The sequence below is a fragment of the Chrysoperla carnea genome, chromosome 5, assembly GCF_905475395.1.
Source record: "Chrysoperla carnea chromosome 5, inChrCarn1.1, whole genome shotgun sequence".
Taxonomy (NCBI): Eukaryota; Metazoa; Arthropoda; class Insecta; order Neuroptera; family Chrysopidae; genus Chrysoperla; species Chrysoperla carnea.
In genome coordinates, this window is record NC_058341.1 from 18878160 (window position 1) to 18901816 (window position 23657).

Here is a 23657-nt window from a genome sequence, read left to right on the forward strand (position 1 = left end):
GCAAAAACATTTATTGTTCTAGGCATTATTTGATTTTCGTGTGTTTACCAGACTTTCATGGTTATTTACAATCGAGGTTTTTCTGGCTGAGCAGAAAATGTTTAACATTTGTAGAGGCCACTTTGAATATGGTAACTTGCTTGCGTACTACTTGCGTGGACATTACATGTTTCCAAATTTGTATCCTTGTATCTGTCATGATGGTGACACCATAGACAGTTTTTACTGTATATGATCTAAATTATGGCGATACGGCTTTACAAACACCTTTACAAAAATTTATTATTAAATCTAAATCATTCATTCAACTTATCCATCACAATTTCAATTTATTAACACAAGATTTACCGGTAAAATCTACTCTCCCATCTATCTCTATATACGAATTGTTTTTTATTCTCGAACAGCTAATATAACAACACCACGGTGTTGACCGATCACCACATAGGACGAACCTCTCTCTATATAAGCCCCATATAAAGGTGTGCATAAGGTCAAATCATATTCATTAGTTGAGTCATTGAGAGATTGAGTTGTATATTTTAAAATAAAATATAAAAAATTGTTATTATTTATTGTTGTTAAATTAATATAGTGATATGCGTTTTGCAATTGCATTGTTTTTAGTTGGTAAGTTAAAAAATTTTTAAAATTTAATCATTAAAAAAATTTTAATAAAAAATACTTTTTTAAAGATAAGCTTTTATTGTACTAAAAAGTCGAAAATACTTTTTTTTTATTAGTCACATGACAATATGTAAGAGTTATATCCTCTCAGTTTTAAAATATCAAGTATGATTTGGAGCGCCTCAAGCTTTTACGAATCAAATAATGAATGAGTGATTCATAAGATAAAATTATTTTCTACTTTTTAGTGCAATAAAAGCTGCGGTACCAGAAAAAGTATTTTTTATTTAAGGTAGTACTATCGAAAATAGACTTTGCATTTAGAATTTAATGAAACTTAGCATAGTTGTCCATTATTATATCATAATTAACCAGTTAAATTTTTAGGGGCCTTCAGAGAACTGAAAAAAAAGATTTTAAAGATGTTTTAACATTGATCCTTATGGGAAATCATAGATTTTATTTTATTGCACAAAACTGGACGATCAAATTTTCAGTTCTCTGAAGGCCCCTAAAAATTTAACTGGTTAATTATGATATAATAATGGACAACTATGCCCAGTTTCATGAAATTCTGAATGCAAAGTCTATTACCGATAGTACTACCTTAAATTAATAATTTATAACTAAAAAAACAACGCATGTTTATCAAATATGGTGGAAGCGATGGGAAAATTAAGTCATACTTGGGTCAAATTGAACTTGCATTACAAACACCGGGAAAATAAAATTAAATAAAAGCTTGTAAAAAATAGATTTCCCTTGATATCATGATTATTTTTTTTTTTTTAATTCATGTTTTTTACTGTTTTATTGTATTTGACAAAACGTAGGATTTGTAGGTTCTTAAAAATGTCCAATTTCGTCCAAAACATTTAGCTCTTCTCATTATTGGATTAGTATATTTTCGTATTATACATACAATCAAAATTCTTAACAAGTCAAAAGTACTTTTAACGTGGTCAAAATCAGTCAAAAACCTTTTTGTACCGAGTTGTTTGAACCGGAATTGTTTTGGCACCGGGTTGTGCCGAGCTTTACCAGAACTTAAATCATCAAGTTGTTTTGACCAGAGTTATTAAATATCGATTTTTTCATGACAATTCCTCTTTAGCGATTAAAGCTAGTGTTGACCAGAAACGTATTATCAAAATCACTTTTGACCATAAATTTACAGTCAAAAGCTCTATTAACCAATGATTTTCAGGCGAAACTACTATAGACCAACCTGTGCAGTCAAAAGTACTTGGGTAGTTTTTATATAAAACTCAACGGCCTCTTTTTTCCTAGGTATAATCATTACAATTTTGTATTTAATGATACTAAAACAGAAAGACATTCAGGGCTAAATTTTGAGTTGGATTTAGTATCAAAACGTGATTTCAAATTCGTGAGGAAATAGACTTGGTTTATAAGTATATACTTAATACAACCTAAACAATCTATGCATTTTTGTTAATTAAATAATTAAGGATACCTTAATTAACAAAAAGGTTCCACACGAAAGTAAATATTTAATTTATATGCGAAGGGCAATTTTTTACACACAAATTTTAGAATTTTGATTGCTAAGATACTTTCTTTTTTTTAACTAAGATACTTTAAAATAACAATAGGTCAAATTTGACTTAACTGAACAATAAACTATTACCATATTTAAGACCTTATATTTACGTTGTTTTAATAATTATGTTTTTTATCTTTACAGCAGCATTAGCTGTGACTGTTTTGTCGGCACCTCCAGAAAAAAAAGATTTAAAACAAATCAAAGAGGAAGCACGTCAAAAACAAAAATGTGTAAAAAGCTGTGATGAAAAAACGGAAGCGATCTGTGCTGGAGTTGATGGTGAAAAACCTTTATCGTTCGGTAGTCAATGTGTTTTGGATAATTACAATTGTGAAAATGGCAAAAGTAAGTTTTAAAAGTTCTTTATAAACCAGAAGATGGTGGTATATTTGATTTGTCGATTTTCTCGCTTACAAAGAGGCGTAGATATAAAAGTAAAAACGATCATCATGTCCAAAGTTCTGTTTGTTTCATACACCAACTTATAAAGAATATCTTTGAGATTTTATCGCTGTTGCCTCAACTATGGAAGTAGTGGAAATCGATGAACATGGGGCCCTAATAGTGAACAATGTGTTGAAATTATTTTGTTTGTTCTACTATTTAGACTCTTACAAGCTATGATGCATCGGTTTTTCTTGCTTTTGTTTATTCTAGAAGTTAATTAAAGCAAGAGGAACTCCCAATAAAATTGATTTGGCTTCCCTATTGATGTATAAAATTAGAAATGAAATTAAATGGCCACGTGGCGATTCCTTACATTTTTCTCCAATATTACTAGTTTTTATATACCTTTCTCTCAAGCCTAAGCGATAAAATCGTCGACTGAAACTATTTCCAACAGGATAAAATAAGCAAAATTATAATTATATTTTTTTTTTCGTTGCAGAATTAAAGAAAATTAGTGATGGAGAATGTCCAGGAGGTGGTGGAATTCGTTTATCATAAATGTTTTTCAAATAATTTTTAATTTAAAAAAATATTTTTTTAATTGGTTTTACGATGTGATGCCCTGCTATTAATTCTTATATTAAGTAATAAAAATAATAAAATATATTATTTTCAAATAATTTTCTTCTATTTTTCATTGAATTATTTTACCCACCCCTTTAATAAAAAATAATTAAAATAAATAAATAAATATTTATTAAATATTAATAAACAAAAAAAAAATTAATTCTTTTTTTTACATGTGTAAAGGATTTGTTTTTGTTCAAAAAAGAAACAAATGTCCAATAAATAAAATTTATTACATTTAAAAATTACTATAAATATACAAACAAATTATTTTTGTATTATTATTTTTTTTCAATTTTATTATTACTATTTAACAATAAATTTGATTAATATTTTATTGGAATAAAAAGAAGTCTGGTCTTTATTGTTCTACTCTACAATTTTGTTCACTTAATAAAACTACTCTTGAATATTTCTACTTCAATTTATACTTCTAGATAATTCTACTTAACAAAACATTGATATTTTTCTATTCTAAAATATTTCTACTTTAAAAAATGTATACATTCATAAATTCATACTTTTAAATATTTTTGCTTTTAAAGATATCTAATTAAATCAAATTAAATTCGTGCACAAGAAACCTGAAGGTAATAATATAGTCTGGTTAGATACCGATATCGATTTGCATTATTTTATGTTCCCCGTTAAAATTTCATTCCAAGATTATGATAATTTGGGAATGAAGTTTTAATGATATTTTTATCCCTACATTTTTAGAAAAATATGAAAGTAATTTTTTTTTGAGGTAGAGTTATTTCGGAGTATATTATATTCAAAATATAATGCTTAAATATTTAGAAGCAGTTTTATTGAAGTAAAAAAATTTGTGGAGTAGAAAAATAGAAAATAGATTTCATCTTATGCCATTTTATTTATAAATTTAACTATATTTTATCTTTAAATTCAAAATGGAACCTGTTCAAAATATTAATTCATTAAACGAAAAGTTATCTAATTCAGAGAAATCAATGCAAAAATGCCAACCCATCTAATTGAATGGCAATCAGCTCATGTATTTTAAGCTTTTGTGAGAAATAATTATGATAGAGTTAAGCAGAAAAAGTTCTACATCAATTTTCACAGCTTAGTTTGCAAAAAGTAAAAAATGTAAACTTGATAATAAGGCCATGTTCTCCCGTGTGTTCTTCCAATTAAAATTTTTCAGTTTAAAATTAAATTTGTTTTTAATTCTCTGATATTGTGAGGAATGATATGTTTGACTTTTCAACACTGTGATTCTTGGGAAATGGCTTCGAACTCGATGGAATAATCAAAGAAAAAGGTAGCACATAATTAAGGACCTTTGGAATTGTTAGAAAGATCTTTAATTTAACTTTTCTCGTCGGGAGTCTTTCAAATCCTAGAGTTCCAAAAAATGTGTTATTTGACAAAATTATTATTTTTTTCATTCTTCTTTCTATTTAGAAATGAAAATGTAAAAAGCTGTAGGTATCGTTTTTTAGTAGAATGAGGAATACTTTCAAATATGATAGTGTTATAAAATTATAGCCATTTCATTAAATTTTTATTAAGTTTAAGACTTTAAGGTAAAACATTTTGCAAATATGCCCAAATAAAATCCCAAATATTTCCCTATCTCGTTTCCTAATCTCTTATTGGTACATTTTCTTGTCTGATCATTCAAGGATGTCGCATTGAAAACCGTTATATGACTATTTATTTAACAAATTTTGAAGCATGGTGGTTGACTTGGGCCTTAATGAAATATGGACCTGTTTTTTTTTTTTCTGTATTTTAAATTTTTCATGGTATTTAAAGCTGATTGTATCGAATTAATTGGTTTATCGCAAAAAAGTTGCGATTGAAATTGTGGTCAAAAATAATAATTTGTGCAAAACGCTTATAACTTTTGTAAATTTGTATAATGAAATTATTTTGAACAGGTCATTCGAATTTTGTATACTGTCATTTAAAATTTTGTTTTCATAATGTTCCAAAAAAAAAGTGCTCCTCGTTTTTTTAAAAATAAGAATAAAATTTTTAAGTGAACATTATGCTTTACAATTATAAACTACACTAATAACAATTATTACACTAGTTTACAAAATAAAATAATATAGTTATGCCCTTCCAGTATGAATTTAAAATCGTTTTATTTACTGGCAATAACTAAACGCAAACATGTTTTATTCTTATTATAACTTCAAAGAATCAAGTTATCATTACTTTTTTTTCTTAAACTTTGCTAAGGCTTTAGATAACACAAGCATAGCTGTGAAGCATTTATGCTCCATTTTTGCGAAACTTTTCTGAAGGATATTGAAACCATGCCATGTTAGGTGATTACTGCTGGTCTATTTGCGGTATATTAACGGACACAGACAAAAATATATGGAAGAAAAATGTTGAGGTTGATTCATTTTTAATATTTTTTTCAGTGAGATTTTATTTGAAACTCAGGTATTAAGAAAATATTAAGAAAAAATACTTTTAATAAAAAGGACAAAAACCATTGTAAACTAGTGTTATTAAACTATTTATTATTACGACTATAATTTTTAATACAGATTAATTTACAAACAAACAAATATGACGTAGGTAAGTTTCCTAATAAATACGCCATTACGAGTTTTGTTTTGTTTAAACGGTTGTGCTTTGTGACGATTTTTCTTTTGTGGGTTTGTAATTTTCGTCGACACGTAGCTTGTTCAACTGGAGATTCACTTTAGTTCCTTGTAACAACTAGCATTCGCCGTCCTTAACCACTGCATAATCTGTAAAAAAAGAAAGAAATTCGTTATTGCATAAAAAGATAACTAATAAAAATTGGAGTGTTTGATAGAGGATATCATGTTCTGACATCAGATTGGACCTAGTTCTTAGGGTTTCTTTAATAGCCAATTTAGATCCTAAACGGTAAGAGGTAGGATAACAATTTAAACTAGAAAGTTAATCCTTATACAAAAACTACCAAATTTTATTTCAAACATTTTTTTCGGTAAAAACGTCAGCTTTCGGAGGAAATACAACTTAAAAATATGTCATTCTTGGATTTAATTGAAAGAAAATACGCTTAAAGTTTAAAATTAAAAAAAAAAAAAATATTATCCAAAATCTGCTCGTACTATCTTAGTGGTTGAATATATTCAAGTAATTGCAAATGCTTAGCGTGATCACAGCAACAAACTATATTCATAGATTCAAATTGTGAAATACTATCTTACCTTGTCTTTTAATATCAGACAATAATTATTTACTTAAATTAATGAATTCTATTAATGAATTGTAATTAAATTTGATTTAAATTGAAATTAATTTGCAATTAGTAAACTGATAAACCTCAATTAATTTTAATTTGTTGTAATTAATATTATTTTAAATAATTGGTATGGATTTATTCATATACTTAGAAAATTGATATCGTCAATCAATAAAAGGTATCAGCTTCAGTTGATTATACCGTATGCTTCTACAGTGTTCTGGAAATTTAAATGTTCCATATAAATGTGGAATCGTGTTTGACGCAATCAACCGAGCCATGGTTTTGCGTATATTTTTGTGATATTTCCAGAGACTTCGCAACACTATAGTTCTGAGCAAGCCAGGACCCGTGTGAATCAAAGACAAAATCAACCAATGAAATCCTATAACCTTCCGAAGATAACTCAGCTGCAAGTTGGTTATATTTGTGTAGCTTTTGCTAACAAGCTACATCTAGAACATCTGGGATATGAAATAATCTGTGTTCTATCTCCAAATGGAATACTACTATGATTCTAGTCTCATCCAGAACTAAGAGTATGCCGTACGCCGGGTATTTGTCAATTGGTGTTCAAGACAGCACCCGGGGTGAGACTCGATCCTTGAGCAATGCCTCATTGATCGAACTACAACACGACACCATTTATCTCCGTTCCTAAAGAGGCATGTTCCACTTAATGGAACGACACCAAAAAGAGTTCGATAGATGAAGCAGCAAACGCAAAATCGAGTGTACTTCTCATTCAGCAGGAAGTGGTTGTTCGTTTTCCTTAGATTTGTATAGGAGTACGCATTTTGCTGATCTGCTTTTCGTAGCCGTCTAGTAAGGTAGAATACGAACTATAATGAATCGCGCCCCTTTCCGGGAAGTCAGTCTAGAACTCCTCAACATAATAATGTCTTGATTTTTTGGTTTTTCGTAGTTATTTTGTCTATGGTTATTTTTCATATTGATATTTGAAGTTGATAATTTTTGGTTCCGAGGCGAAATATATCTTTTTTGATAGACCATATTATATACAAATAAATAAAATCGGACGATTATTATTTCTGATTATTAATTATAAAATGATTAGGAACAGAATTGAACCATAAATATGCACATATTAATTTAATTGGTTCGCCTTTTTAGTTAATAATAATAATTAATATTATTATAATAATTATACGATTAAGACGTAGATAATTATTTAATATTAACATTTAACAAAATGATCCAACAAAAATATTAATGAAGTCTAATATAGTTTTTTTTTTGGTGTTGTTATTATTTTGTTCATTTTATGAAATGACCTATGTTAAAAATTGGCGTCAAATTTTTTTTCCCTTTCTTTATAACTTTAAGATATTTTCAATTTGTAATACGTAATTTATTGTATAGAAAGCAAGAAAAGTGGAAATTCAGGAATTCATATAAATATACTTTTTAATAATATGTCTAGACATTTGAGAATTGTCGAATTCTAAATATACTTATCTCTTATTTATAAGAGTATAAATTGTAAATCTATTCGTTGTGTGCGTAGTCATGTTAGGGACAATAAAATCGATGCCAGTGCTTCAAGTGAAAAATTTTGGCGTTAAAGGAGGCTGTTATGACTAATTTGCACTTCTTTACATGTTAATGTTATAGGAAATGTCAAATTAAAATTATTGTAAAACACGAATTAATTAAACTTAATGCATTAAAAATTGTGAAAATAAGAAATCAAATTGCACAAATATTATTTTTCAAAAGTAAATTATCATAATTATTTATTTAAATTTGTGAGACAATAATATTAAATTTTCAATGTAAGTCTTAAATACAATCCATACAATTATATATGCATCCATACAATTCTATAATTAAAGTAGTGTATCGTTAACATGGAAACGAAACTCACGCACGGAGCGAATATATATAAAAATGAATAGAATCACGTACGAACGGCTGGACCAATTTCGCTAATTCTTTTTTTGTTATATTAATTATTATCAGGTTTGTATGAAAGCAAAAATTATGGTAGTTGAGCGAAACATTAGAAAATTTAAGAAAAAATATTAAATGCAATAAATGGTGGAAACGCAGATAAATAAATGCATGATATACCTTTACTATGTAAGTATATATTTATTTGCGCTCCCACCATATTTATCTAGAACAGTAGTCGAAGGCCGTCGAAGATCTGTCCAAGAGATAATAGTAAAATTTGTGTTGGAACTGGAGCTGCAGGTTAATTACGATTAACAATCGTTGATCAATAGTTACAATTAAATAAATTGTTGGTGATCGAAGTTCAACCGGTCATCTAGTTTTTTAATTTATTACATGTATTCAGAAATACTTGTGTTAGAGTGAATTAATACAAGTGAAAACAAACAATTGGCGGAGTTAATTGTTGAAATACCATGTATAGACAGTGTTGATTACTCAATCGTTTGTTGTTTACATCATGTAAGTAAAGAAAGATAGCCACTTTTAATCACAAAGTAATAAGATTATCTTTCTTCTCACTTCCTCTGTGGATATAATATATATGTATATGCTAGAACAAACAAACACATACATAATGTATGTAACGCATTAAAAGTAAAGTATTAAATTTGCGCCCTCACGAGTAAACGGTGGTGTTTACGAAAAAATGTTTTAGACAAAATGTTTTTAATTAACATTTTTTACAATTTTTTTTAATCTCTAATGGTTTACAAGATGGTTCCTATAGACCCAAGACTACTCAATTGACCGTTTTTGCTCATTTACGAATTCGACCTCACTTTCTCCTAAATCACACTGTAGTCCTAAACACACTGTAAAAATTTCGGCTTGATATCTCTTATAGACAGACAGACAGTCAACCGGAAGTGGACTTTTTAGGTGATTCTATGAACACCTATACCAAAATTTTGTTCGTAGCATTAATATTTTTGAGCGTTACAAACTTGGGACTAAACTTAATATACCTTGATATATTTCATATATACATGGTATAAAAAATGAAATCTTGATCGATGGTTTTATTTCATATGCATTTAATTAACCACAATTAGCGGTAAATTATAAATAAATGATAATTATAATTAAATAATAATAATTATTTAAAAAAAAAACCCAGGATATTAAATGCAAAGTAGATGGATGACTGACAGAAATATAAAAATATACTTACATCGACCTTCACGGCAATATGCAAGGTCTGCTAAACAACGATTTTCAAATGTTCTTGGTATACCAGATGAATCAATACCACACACGGGACCAGTAGGTGAATCACATCGAAATTCTAAACATGATTCAATATTTGGTGAACCATCACCACGTCGTGGTGGAGCTGCGTTCACCATAAATCTACCACTTTCAATGATGACAAAGAATGCAATACCTGTAGAGAAGAAAAGAAAAAAAATTATAATTAAATGAATCGATTACAGTAATATCTTAGTATCTATCTCTAGCAGATTATGGATTCACAGAGTTTAGAGTTAGAAAGAATGTAGATGGGTAAAGAGTGTTGGCGCTAGGAGAAATCGATGTATAAAAAAATTTCTCCTTGGTATTCATGCCTAAGATGCCAGGAGAAAACCTCATACCGTTAGTGGGGAATCTATGATTAATATCCACCAAATAAATAACAACCGAACCAACGCTGGCTTGGATAGAGATCTGATATTGGTCCAAGGTTAGGTGAAACTAAAACTAAGTTTAAATTTCGCTGTTTTTGTAGTATTATGTTCAGTTAATCTGGTTCGACCACTATTACTTTCACTTATAGGGTTTTCTCACTGATCCAGTTCCCACTTCAAAGGTTTGACTGTAGATAGAGGGTTATTGGCTGTACAAACTAATTTCGTAATATACAGGGTGACCGAAAACGTGGAATGTAAGTATTTAAGTTGTTTTTTTTAAAACCCCCGTTTATTATTTTATTTTCAGGTTCTACGATCAAAATTATTTCGTCCGCCACTTGTCTAAAATTGTAATTCGTGGACTAAATACTAAGGAAATATTATAATTATATCAAATACAATTAATACAGAGCGAAACCGTACCTAAACAAAATAGTTAATACCTTAAAGCAGGGTTCGAAAATATCCGATATTTATTATAAATATCAAAATATCGGATATTTTTGATATATATCCGTATATCAAAATTTTGATATTTTAAAAAAAACTAAAATGTTTTAAAGGTTTTATTTACTTAGGCACTTCAAATAAGACAAATGAAACAACGATTTTTTAAGGGATATCCCTTTCAAAAAATCGAAAAAATCGAGAAAAAAATTTTTGTCTCTATTTCGATAAAACTCAGTATATAAGGTAATTTTGACCCAAAAAGTTCAAAAATCGGGTTTATTTAACTGTTGGAAGCATAATTTCTGAGATATCTTCCAAAATCGTCCATTAAGAGCAATTTTCTCCGAAAATACGAATCCTATCGTCATATAAACCCAATTTTTGAATTTGTTGGGTCAAAATTACCTTATGTACTGAGTTTTATCAAAATTTTTTCGATTTTTTACAATTTTTTTAAGGGGTACCCCTTTGAAAAAAAACGAAAAAATCGAGAAAAAAATTTTTGTCTCTATTTCGATAAAACTCAGTATATAAGGTAATTTTGACCCAAAAAGTTCAAAAATCGGGTTTTTTTAACTGTTGGAAGCATAATTTCTGAGATATCTTCCAAAATCGTCCATTAAGAGCAATTTTCTCCGAAAATACGAATCCTATCGTCATATAAACCCAATTTTTGAATTTTTTGGGTCAAAATTACCTTATGTACTGAGTTTTATCAAAATCGGTGACAACAAAATTTTTTCGATTTTTTACAATTTTTTTAAGGGGTACCCCTTTGAAAAAAAACGAAAAAATCGAGAAAAAATTTTTGTCTCTATTTCGATAAAACTCAGTATATAAGGTAATTTTGACCCAAAAAGTTCAAAAATCGGGTTTATTTAACTGTTGGAAGCATAATTTCTGAGATATCTTCCAAAATCGTCCATTAAGAGCAATTTTCTCCGAAAATACGAATCCTATCGTCATATAAATTAAAGGCAAAAAAATTATTCCTAATATGTGATCGTAGTTTGTGTGCATGTTTTAGAACGTGTTCTGTGTTGATTAATATTTTTCTGAAATAATCTTACATGTTTTTAGTCACATATGAGTCACTTTCTTTTTTCCACATAAATATTTTCATATTGGAGTTGTTTTCAATTTTTCCATTTAATATAGATAAGGAAAATTAAAAACTTGTTATTGTTTAGCAGAAAATGATAGCGTGATAATATAGTTTAGCAAATCAAAAAGTTATTATTTCATTTTAAAAATATATCTAGAAATACTGTATATAACCTGTGTATCAATCTCTATCTCTATATATTATAAATGCGAAAGTAAGCATGTTTGTTTGTTTGTTTGTTACGCTTTCATGCTTAAACTAGCGAATGGTTTTTAATGTAACTGTACAGCAATATAGCGCATACTTCAGAATAACACATTAAATATAATTTATAAAGATATATTATTAATAAAAAATAAAAAAAATTAAAAATTAATTTAATTTGACATTACCATAAATTACAGATTTCTGTAAAAATAGTCATTATAAAATATTTCACGGCCATCTTTTCTGATATACTCAATGAATAATGAATAAAAAATAGAAAACCATACATATATTTTACCTGTGTAAAACAATCATTACCATTACTTCGAGTGTTATAGAAAGGGGATAAACGAGAGCAATCTTTATCAGTTTTCTCTTTTAAGCCCAGCGAAGCGGGTGGGTATCATTCTAGTATATATATATGAATCTAGATTCTTAATACACTCGCTCCGTGCATGCGATTTATTTCAAGGAATTACCATAGTAACAACATTACTCCTTTATTAATATAATTGTATTCGGATAATATTCGCTTACAGCCTTAATCCATAAAGAAAATGGAGAGATTTTAATAGGATTTAGTAAAAAATAAGCCCATTTTTGAACGAAAGGGCTAAAAACTTCAGAACCCAAGCAACTACTCTATAGTCGATAAAGTCAACCCAACCAACTCGTATTAACCACAATAATCCGGATCTATAAAATTTTCGGGGTCTTTTTCCAGATTTTTTTTTGCGACTGTCAGTTGAATGATCTATTGCCAATTTAATGATATATTACATCAGCTATTAAACTATACTTAAATCATTTTAATGAAATTATTTGATTTAGATATTATAAGGAATTATTAAAACTTTTACCGGAAGTTCTAGTATGGATACAAAATAAATAAATAAAAATGAATTTTTAGTGATAGTACTGTGAATCTACTTTAGCTGACCATCTAGTATTTATTGAAAATAAAAATACTTTTATTTTAATATTGTACGTCAAATATTAAATAATTGAACTTTAAATCAAATTTTTTAATCAACAATAATATATATGATAAAATATTCAACAGCCACTAGACATTTTACAAAAATTGTCAAGCATTCAATATACAAAAAGGGTTGTATGAACGCCACAGAACGTCTATATACACGTATTAGTGATGTGCCGAGATAGCAAAAAGTAAATTCGCAGCTATATGGATTGTATCCATAAAACTGTAGACACTGTATCCGTGCCTGGTGGAAGAGAGCTAAAGCCAGAGACATCCCATTTATTATAAAGTATAGGCAATATTTTTTCATAATTGATATTTCTGACCTGATGAAAATGTTTTCTTTCTTTAGACGATTTCTTAATAGTAAATTCATATATATTGGAAAAAATTGACGTATCAAATTTGACGCAACTACGTTTTCTGTAAACTCAATGTCATTAAAATCGTCCTAGTTAAGGTAGTACGAGACCCAAGGCAAGTTTTTGACTTATGGTTGAAATTATTTGTACCTTATTTTCAACTTTGATGATGAATTTTATTATAACTTCAAGAATGGAGACGAAAAATAAGAATGAAACTTTTCGATATCTGTTTTGTTTTTCGAAATATCGAAAGCTAAATAGTTAAATATAACTTTCAATTTTCGATATTTTTAAAATTACCTACTCCAGAAATCGAAAAATTTTATTCTTACTTTTCGTGCTTATTGTCAAGTTATAACATAATTCAACATCAAAATTAAAAATATACCTTTTTTTAAATTTGTATCCCCACTACCGTGCTCATACATCCTTAATTAGTCTATAATTTAAATAGTTTTTTTTTTAAATTTTTAAATTTCCACCGACTAGGTTTGGAAAAATCTATGAAAACAAATCATACGTCTACTTTTTTACCACAAGACCAATGTTAAATATTCCTATTTTTGAAATCATTTAATAGTTTAAATAATCGGGCAACCCCCGTAAAGTTTTCAGAATTGATTTAGACTTAGTAAAACTTTATATAAAAAATAATCAAGCCTTTTATTCGAAATTGCCCTGAAGCTCGTACTTCCTTAAACCAAGTATTATTACTATTACATTATTTGTGGTGAGTTTGTGTTGGTGGTTTGTAGGTGCGATTTTAATGACATATAGTGTGCATGGAGGTTAAAAAATTCAAAAAATTAAAAGAAGCAAAATGTTAAATTTAATTATGATCTCACCCAATGTGATACGTATACATAATATGTTTAATATATGTGTGTGCATATGTTTAATATGTAATTTTTTTTTTGTGAATTTAAAAAATATAGTGTCAAAGGTTATAACAATAACATATTTTGTATTTCATTACAAATGAAAATGTATTGTAAAAATTGTTAAACCCGTTGCCATAAATCAATGATACGTTTATCATCAAATGGCTAAATTCTTTTTGCTATGGGAGCATTAATTCAAAAGATACACTGAGCTGCGTGGGGGTACAAAGTAGAGCTTTACAAACTTTGTGAATATTCCAGATTGTTGGGAGATAATTTCTCTCGTTTGTACATTAGAAACTACTAAAAATTTCAGCATTGTGTTTTTTTTTTGTTCAGGATTGAAACAGGAAACAATATTTTTATAATTAATTGGCTTTATAAATAAATGAAGTCATATTGATATTCTATTTTTATCAAAGTTATATAAATGTGTAAATTTAAAAAAGAAAAAAAAAACAGTATTAAGATTACAGAATATAATAAAACGCACACATCGTTCTTTTAAAACTATAATCATTAATGACAAAAAAACTGTAAAAATATCATGACTAGACTGTGAGAAACAGATTGAATGTCTGCATAAAATACCACATGGTTTTAGGCACCTAAAAGACCGTGAGCTTATAATGAAGCAAGGTTTCTAAGATTATTTTGGTTTACTTTTTGAAGAGTTATCTTTGCAGCTATTCGTTGTGTGCGTAGTCATGGTAGGGACAATAAAATCGATACCAGCGCTTACAGTAAAAAATTTTTGCGTTAAAGGAGGTTGTTATGACTAATTTGCACTTCTTGACATGCTAATGTTATAGAAAATGTCAAATTAAAATTATTGAAAAACATTTATTAATTAAACTTAATGCATTAAAAATTGTGAAAATAAGAAATCATTTTGCATAAATATTATTTTTCAAATGTAAATTATCATAATTATTTATTTAAATTTATAAGACAATAATATTAAATTTTCAATGTAGGTCATAAATGTAATCCATACAATTATATATGCTTCCATACAATTCTATAATTAAAATAGAGTATCGTTACCATGGAAACGCCTTGAAAAAAGCTCACGCACAAAAATGCCATGAGCAAACGTAATTTAAAAAAAAATTCCTATAAAATGATATTCTAAACTTAAGTAAGCAGTGGAAGCGCAGATAAATGCATTGAAATATATTCGTCCGGTATAAAAAGGAATGAACCTTACGCTTCCACCATAATAATTTAATTTTATATTATTCTGTAGACGGACGTCAACATTTATCTATAACTATTATTATATTAATATTTTCCATGGGATTACCTACATTTTTCGTGATCTGATTTTCTTTACAATTCAAACCTGTTTCTCAAACATATTCTAAAAAGAATACATATTTTTATTAATTTTTTGTAAAATATTATAGAGATATATTAATAAAATAATGTTAACTATTTTTAGATTAACATAAAAGTAATAATTATCAATATTAAAATGATAAAAAGTTATAAATATCTCTTTCATATTTATTATAATCATTCAATTCTTGTGCAAAACTAGCATCAACGAAGATCATCGTAACATTTCAATTTATATTTACATTCACTATGTTGTAAGACAAAGGTGAATTTAGACAAATAGTTGTTTGACATTCCCAAAAAGTCAGTGTATGAAAATATTTGAGACCTACGTTTCAAGCTTTGAGAGTAGTTTCTATTAAAATTTGGGAAAATTAGACGAAAAATACGAAAATTAAGAGTAAATTTTTTCGATACATACCATAGTTTTTGAGATATTGATGCCTGAAGATTTAGAGCTACAGTTTTTGAAATATATTGACGCCTTCAAAATTAGAGAAAATCACTTATAGAAGAAATAACACACCTATGCCATTGGTTTCATTATTTTAAATTTTATAAAAAATATTTGCCATGCTTTTAGTTTAATTAATATTAGCTTTATAAATTAATCTTAAGAAAATACCTTTGTTACATAATAAAGCATCATTTGTATTTAAAATTTAAAGAAACCTCCGTCACAAAATCAGATCTGATCGATTTGACTGTAGCATTGTAGTTCCTAAACGATCGAACCGATTTTTTGTTTTGTTTGAAACGTAATTTCATCAAGAGTGTTCTAAGCAATGTTTCAAGAAAATCTGTTCATCCGTTTGAAGGTCATCACCTCTTTTCGCACTTGAAACATACCTAAGAATGCTTTCAAGCAAATTACCTTTCCAAAGAAAAAAAATTTTAATCGGCCCACCCGTTTAGGAGCTACACAGACAAGCACACAGATGTACAGATACACAGACTCGTTAAACTTATCTCTCTGCTAGTCGAAGGTTCATTAATGTGTCTTTTTCGATTATTTTATTCATTTATTCGGAATATGTTTAGACAAAGAATTGTTTTTCCAAATTTATTTTGCCTACGATTGCGTAGATTCAGTTTCTTGAATACGTCTACCAATCAATTATATTTCTATAATTATTTGCTTTGACCTTATTTTACGTTATTTAAGAACTTACAGTCCAATATTCTTTTGGACTTTGTCTCAAAAAAATAACATTACAATATAAAACAATTTTTTTTTTTTATAAAATAAAGCTTTAAATAGTTTTTATTGATATTGAATCAAATTTTTTTTAAATTATCCTCTAAAAATAAATTTTCTTCATAAAATTTGAAATGGTAGAATTTGCCTTTTTGAATACTCAAAAAAGATATAGTTCCGAATATGGAAATTATGCGGTCGTACCGAGGCGGCTTAAAAATAGTTCACACTCGTAGCGGAGATTTTTTTACTGTCGAAGGCAGTGAAAGAATGCTTCGGTTTGGTTAAGTATTTCCCCCGAAGAAAATGTTTGAAGCACGTCTCGAACGAAATTTCAAGGTATAACAGTTAGTATAAACTGTAAGTATTACAACTTTGGACTTATGTCTATCAATCCAAAAAATTCAAATATCCAAGAAATTTTTCTAAATTGAAAAGAATAAAATTTACGTAAATAATTTAAAACTGCGTCAAATGATCGAACAATAATATAACTAATAACTAAATTCAGAGATATAAATTATTATGTATGTCCGCTGTACTGTAGACACAATATTTTTATTATAAAGACTGTGTGAAGAAGAAAATATTTATTTAAGCGGGAATAATTTTTGATGGGTTTCAATTAGTAAACAAATAAAATATATCAATTGAAATATTTAATCAATCATTTACTGAAAAAAAATATCTTCTTTTTTCAGTGTAATTTATCTAATCAAGGAAGGGTTTTAAACTTACCAACCACTGTTATCAATAAGTAAATAAAAGTGTTAGTTAATATTTGAAAAGACAATAAATATTTATTAGTGTAGAAAAAATCACGTGTAAATCTAAAAAAATGGATACAACTCATGTTATAAGGTAATTTTGACCCCAAAAATTGAAAAATCGGATTCATTTAACATTTTAGACAAGTAGTTTTCAAGATACCGTCAAAAATGGATCCCAGATATAGTTTTTCTCTGAAACTACTAATCCATTCGCCAAATGAACCAGATTTCTTAATTTTTGTTGTCGACATTATCTTGTAAACTGAGTTTTATCAAATTCTGAAACAAAAATAACTTTTAACATAATTTGCCAAAAATCGAAAATAATTTTGGATCAAATATTAAGCAAGTTGTTCGAAAACCTTATATCTTGAAAACGAAAAAGTTTACGTCAGTAAAATATAAATTTAATAAAAGAAGAAAATCACGGCTTTCATCTTTACAATCTATCTACAATTTATTGATCTAACATCTAAAATCTCTCCAAAAAACATTCTTTATAAAAGATTTTGCTCTCATAAGTATACGATTTCCATAAAACATACAAAATTCACAATATTAAAAAAAAAGTGACTACCTATATTTAATTATATTCGATACTATCTTTAATCATTACCAGTCAGTAATGCAATATAATTGGTGGAAGCGCAGTGCACATTTAATTTTGTTACAAATGGATATGATACATGTATTTAACTGCGCTCCCACCAATTTTTTTTTTTAGAAAATTTTTAGATAAAAAATTCCGAATGTTAAATAATAATTTAAATTGCATCATGGAATTTCTGCAGCATGGAGTGTCAGGAACATTTGAAAAAAATAATATGCATAATTCATGCATATTTTCGTTTTTTATTCGACTTTCTAGCATAAAAATTGGCTGAAATATATTTATATTTTTTTATGTCATTATAGTGAGAAACCTCAAATTTTAATAGTTTTTCGCGGATAACTCAAAAACCTTACATTAAAACGAAAAAAGTATAATATTGCATATATCTGACAAATTAACAAGGAAGTTCGATTGATTTTGGTTTCTATAAATATAATACTTTCCGAACTATGATTCATTGAAAGAAGCATTTTGCCTCTCAAGAAGCTAATAAGTTTATTTTTGTCATAGCTACATAACTAGTCTTACTACTGATGTTTACTTCAGCTCATGTTGATTACTTTTTTATGAACTCTAGTGGATCCATCAGAAAACGTTGAATGATTCGATTTGAACTGTCGATGAATCAAATTTGACCTTCAATGACTGATATCTTGGAAACTATTATTTTTACAGAATCGACAGTTCTCTTTGTTATTTTATGAGTTTTGTGATGCGAAAAACTAATAAAATTTCGCACATATCAGCTTTATATATTATCAAAAAAACATACATAGTAAAAAGTGGTCAATCTCTGCCAATATTGATTTTAAAAAGTCGAATAAAACATGAAAAATATGCAACTTTTTTTAGTTAATGAAAAAATTTTTATTTATTAGAAAAAAACTGATAAAATTTTCCTGACATTTCATGGTACAAAAAAAAAAAAAATGTTTTACAAAATGATTTCATTAAAAATATTACATTTTCTAATATTTATTATACAAAATAAAATAATTTTATGAAATTGTTTAAATAAAATTTCATTTATAATAAATACGTATTTTGATAAGATTAAATTATTAATAAAATTGATTAAAAATTATAACACTATCGATTCTGATAATAATAATTTCACATTGATTGAAATGTTAAATGGAATAATATTTAAACTAATAATTATGCTCAAAACTTATGAAAAACGGCTCCCAGCAAAATAGTTTAAATTTTTTTACATTCTAAGCTTCCTGAATAAATGTCTCATGGACACAAAGAAAAATAATGAACAGTTTTGGAGTAATTGATCATTTTCCCCACCGTTAAAGTCATATTTCATTCTCTTTTTTTATAAACACGCCGTTTAAATGATAAAATAGTTTATTTTTTTAAAATAATTTTTCTGTTCTTGATTATTTTGGTTTGTTTCTTTGCCCCTTTTGACTTTTTTAAGATTACACATTCTTAAGGAATTTTTTTTCACTTTCAATCATCATAATATTTCAGGACGGAAACAATGTTACCTATTATTGTTTTGAATTAAAGGCTGTGAACCTTTTTTTTTTCTTTTTTTTTTTTTTTTTGGTAAGAATTACACAGAAAATTATCAAAAAAGATTTTACTTTAATCCCGGATACCATACAATTAAATTGTTATTACTTTTATTGTATTTATAGTTAATAGTCCACAAGCCCATGCTGAAATTTTTCGGGTGAAAAGACCCACCAGGAAATGTGTTAAAAGAGGTGCTCTTGTATGTAAAAGTAAGTTTAAGCACCAGGGCGTCAGTTTTGCGCGGTACAAGTGAGTACAGGTGAAAATATGGATGTCACATCCCTTGGTATTTCACCCCTGCTCCAAGAAATATGTACGGCGTTGCTGGATACTAGCTCTGCGTAAGTATTCGAAGCAAATTATAGAAATGAGATACAGAAATAAATCCGGTAACTTCGGTCTCCAGTCAACTTCTTTCCTTACAAAAAAATTTTGATCTCCTGTCAATTACCTAAGCCTTGCGTGTTCATTTCTGTACAGCATTAATGTTATTCGCTTCGAATACTTGTGCAGAGTTAGTACCCAGCAACGTTTTACATATTTGCTTGTGTAGGGGTTAGATATCAAGGCGTGTGACATCCATATTTTCACCTCTACTCACCTGTACCACGAAAAACCGGCGCCACGGTACTTACACTTACTTTTACATATAGGAGTATCTTCTTGAACATATCATTTAACCCAAAAAAATTTCACCATGGGCTTGTAGTCTATAATATATATAAACCAAAAACAATAACTATGGAAAATTTTAACTTTTTCAATGATAATTTCAATAAAATTTTTCAGTGATTTTTATATAAAAAATAATATTCTTAGTATATATATCGGACACACAACTCAAGGTTTGAAATTGAAATAGTATTATTTTATCAATAATTTTTAATATATATATATATATATTTTCAATTGATATTAAATAAAAAGAAATTTATTTCCAACTATAAATTAATTAATACCAAGGTTTTATTTAACAAGAAAATCAAAAATAGTAGTGATCTACAAAAACAACAGGTTATTTGTTTTCGAAGTAATCCCACAAGAGTGGATTTTATAAAACTTATCATTATTTATAGATAGATAATAATTTAGTGTTTTATCTTGTTGTTAGTTCCATGTGCATGGCTGTCGGACTTCAATCGACAAAACAATCGGCCGATAAACATTTCTTTTACGGGAAGATAAAATGCAATTAAATATAGCTTAATTATAATCAGTCGAACTTCAGGCACTTAAAATAAAAAGGAATAATCTTTTAATCGAATATATGAATCATTAATGCTCTTTATAAGCAGGTAAATTTTGTATCTAATATCTTTTACGGTGCTTAATTTATAGATTTGAGCTGTTAAAGTTTCCGTTTTTAGCATGTAAATCCTATATTGAAGTGTTTTTAAAGATATGTATTATCATGTAACAAGGATAATTTTGTTAGGATTAATTTTGGAAAACTAATATTCATTAGTTAATGACAAATATTATCCTTAAGAGAAAATTATGACAAGCGGAACTCGTTTTTCCATAAAATACGTTTAAAGTGATGAAACAAATGAGCAAATATATATTTCATCTATTAGTAATTTCCTCTAAATCTTTAGGAATAGGGAATATTCATGTATTTTTTTTATATTTTTAATTCATTGTTTACACCGTTATAACAAAATAAAATTATAAATACTGCTTAAAAATGTTGTATTTAAGTGTAAAAAAATATTTAAAATACATTATAATTTTGAGATATTTAAACGAAGTTTTTTGGCGCTCTCTGTTGATGACGTATAAGTACGTGATCTGTCAATTGTTGACAGTTCAATGTATAATTTACACTTTAAAATGAATTTACAACACATAATTTACACTCGTAATTATTAAGTTATTTAATAAAAAGCCGTAGAATAGTATAATTTAATGAAATACCATATAAAATGTAAGTAATTAATATCATACGCAGTATGTCAACATATTTGACAAGCCCGTACTATGATGTCACGCCCGTATAAAAACTTGAATTTCCGTTTTAGAAATTTTTAAATGCCCTCACTGATTTTATACTTTTATTAATTAATTTTAAGTAATTAAAAAGGTATTAATTACTAAAATAATGGTTTAGTTGAAATGTCCAGTCATTCAAGTTACGGAAGAAAAATATTTGAACCAAATTTAAATTTCATGAATATTCCCTATTGATCTAACTTCCCTAGGTTTAGAAAAAGAATCCACCCCTAAAATTTTAAACGGTCTCAAATATTTTTATACATGTGGGAACGACATTTCCTCACGTGTGTTAAAATTGTTTGAGTAATTTAATTCCCGTTTTGCATTCCTGTATATTTTTAAGTTAAATACACTGTAGCGCACACACCCCCAAAACTTTGAACTTGATTTAAAAAAAAAAGTAAACTATATAGATAGACGATTAATTGTGACAGCAAAAACCACTAGACATAATATAAATATACAAAAGTATTTCATCATTATAGTTATCAATAAAATACGATTTTAAAAAAGAAAGAATTTCTCCTTACCTAATACGAACACTACTAGAGTCTTTGTTTTCATTCTTAGTTGATAACTTCTTGAAATAAAATATCAAAACAGAAAAAAAATTCCAACGAAATAAATAGAAACACAATTCCCCAAAAAAAAAATATAAGATAAAGTAAATATTTCACTATTTTATCACACACATAAAAATTGTACTGAAAAATTGCACACTTCGTGAATTGTTTTAACAAATTTTCTAAACTGCACTTTTTTTTTAATTTTTATTTTTATTTATATATATATTAATTTATATAAATTAAATAATTATTTATTTTTTTTTACATACGTAAAGTTTAATTGAACTATTTTTTTTTATTAAAAATAATTATTATAATTGAAAAAAATAAAAAACAATTATTATTTTGTAGTTTTTTTTTTTTTTGTTCAACTGAAATGTGTATATTTGTAATTAAAATATGATAATATCGTTTATTTTTTTTTTCGTCTTCTTCGTTTTATTAATGAAGCGAGAACACTTTAAGTTTTTGTGTGTCTTGACTGTTGTGTTGATTATTAATTTATTTGTGTAATAAATAAATATTATATATTTATATTTATTAAAAACTTTTATAAAGTGGAATGTTATAAAAAGATAAGTTGTAGAATTATCTGTTGTCTTTTATTGAACAGTATAATAATATTTCCCTTCTTTTATTGATAAACATTTTACATTTGTGTATATACAGTGCGTTTAATTCTGGAATGCATATAAAGATTTATTTACATATTATAGAATATATTTATAGGCAATTTTACAACAGATATGACATACAAATTACATAATGAATAAAATTAAATATTAATATTATTTCTCAAGACTGTTTTTTCCTAATTTTTCGTTCGTAGGCAGCATGATAAGCTTGAAATTGAGGAGTAAATCATAGAATTTGATAAAGAAATAAGGTAGATCTCTAGTAGCCAGGAAAAAACAGGGCTAGAGAAATACTGAATATATAATATTCTGTCGAATTTTCTTCGTTGTTATTTTTAGCAGGTACTAGCACATGATTCATTAAGTCAGTAGAGCCTCCGTGAAAAGGTGAGGAATAGATTAAAATCTTTTTCTTTTAATTCTCAATTTTCATTTTCTCCAACGTCGAAGTACCACGCTGAGCCCTTAACGATAAACGATTAACGAAATACAAAATTTTCATTTGGACTCCAAAAGAGCGGTCCTCATGAGTATTTTCTCTCATCTCTACCATAAAATTGCCTAAACCTTATGCCATCGAAAGTCGGCAAAAGTTTAAGATCGCGTAAAAGTTTAAACTACCGTTTACCTAAAGAGGTAGTACTTACTTTCGGAAGATATCAAACGTGAAGCAATACACTATGCTCAAATAATGAAATTTCCATTGTTTGCTAATTTCTCTTAGCTTCCTCATTTTTAACATTGAAATCCATATAGGAAATCCAGAATTAAACGTACTGTTTATCAATTTTATATATGTATGAAAAGTACAGTTCCGGTCATTAAAAATTGAGATACATCGTTTGGATAACCCATTTTTTTTTACCATAACGACGATTTTACACCAATAAAATCTGATGTGAACGCCACACAACCTCTATGCATACGTTCAGGAAAAAAAAATTGAATTCGACACTTTTTTAAGCATATGTTTT

General features: G+C 27.4%; 1 protein-coding gene across 2 annotated transcripts; it reads left to right on the forward strand.

Annotated features, from left to right (window-relative positions):
• The first annotated feature begins 348 nt into the window (after positions 1–348).
• Positions 349–3264, forward strand: LOC123300026. Of its 2 annotated transcripts, none has more exons than XM_044882484.1 (3): positions 349–630; positions 2336–2543; positions 3084–3264. In XM_044882484.1, the coding sequence occupies exons 1-3, from the start codon at positions 600–602 to the stop codon at positions 3097–3099; spliced, it is 255 nt and encodes an 84-aa protein (XP_044738419.1). In that variant the 5' UTR covers positions 349–599; the 3' UTR covers positions 3100–3264. The 2 variants fall into 2 exon arrangements, with proteins under 2 accessions (XP_044738419.1, XP_044738418.1); XM_044882483.1 differs by having other exon boundaries at positions 363–630; positions 2336–2539.
• Positions 3265–23657: the final 20393 nt, after the last annotated feature.

What these genes read in the sequence shown, in the direction of transcription:
- LOC123300026 (XM_044882483.1), top strand. Translation starts at nt 600, where the DNA reads ATGCGTTTTGCAATTGCATTGTTTTTAGTTG. An exon ending in AATTGCATTGTTTTTAGTTG is followed by an intron (nt 631 to 2,335) that starts GTAAGTTAAAAA and finishes TTATCTTTACAG; the next exon opens with CAGCATTAGCTGTGACTGTT. An exon ending in CAATTGTGAAAATGGCAAAA is followed by an intron (nt 2,540 to 3,083) that starts GTAAGTTTTAAA and finishes TTTTCGTTGCAG; the next exon opens with AATTAAAGAAAATTAGTGAT.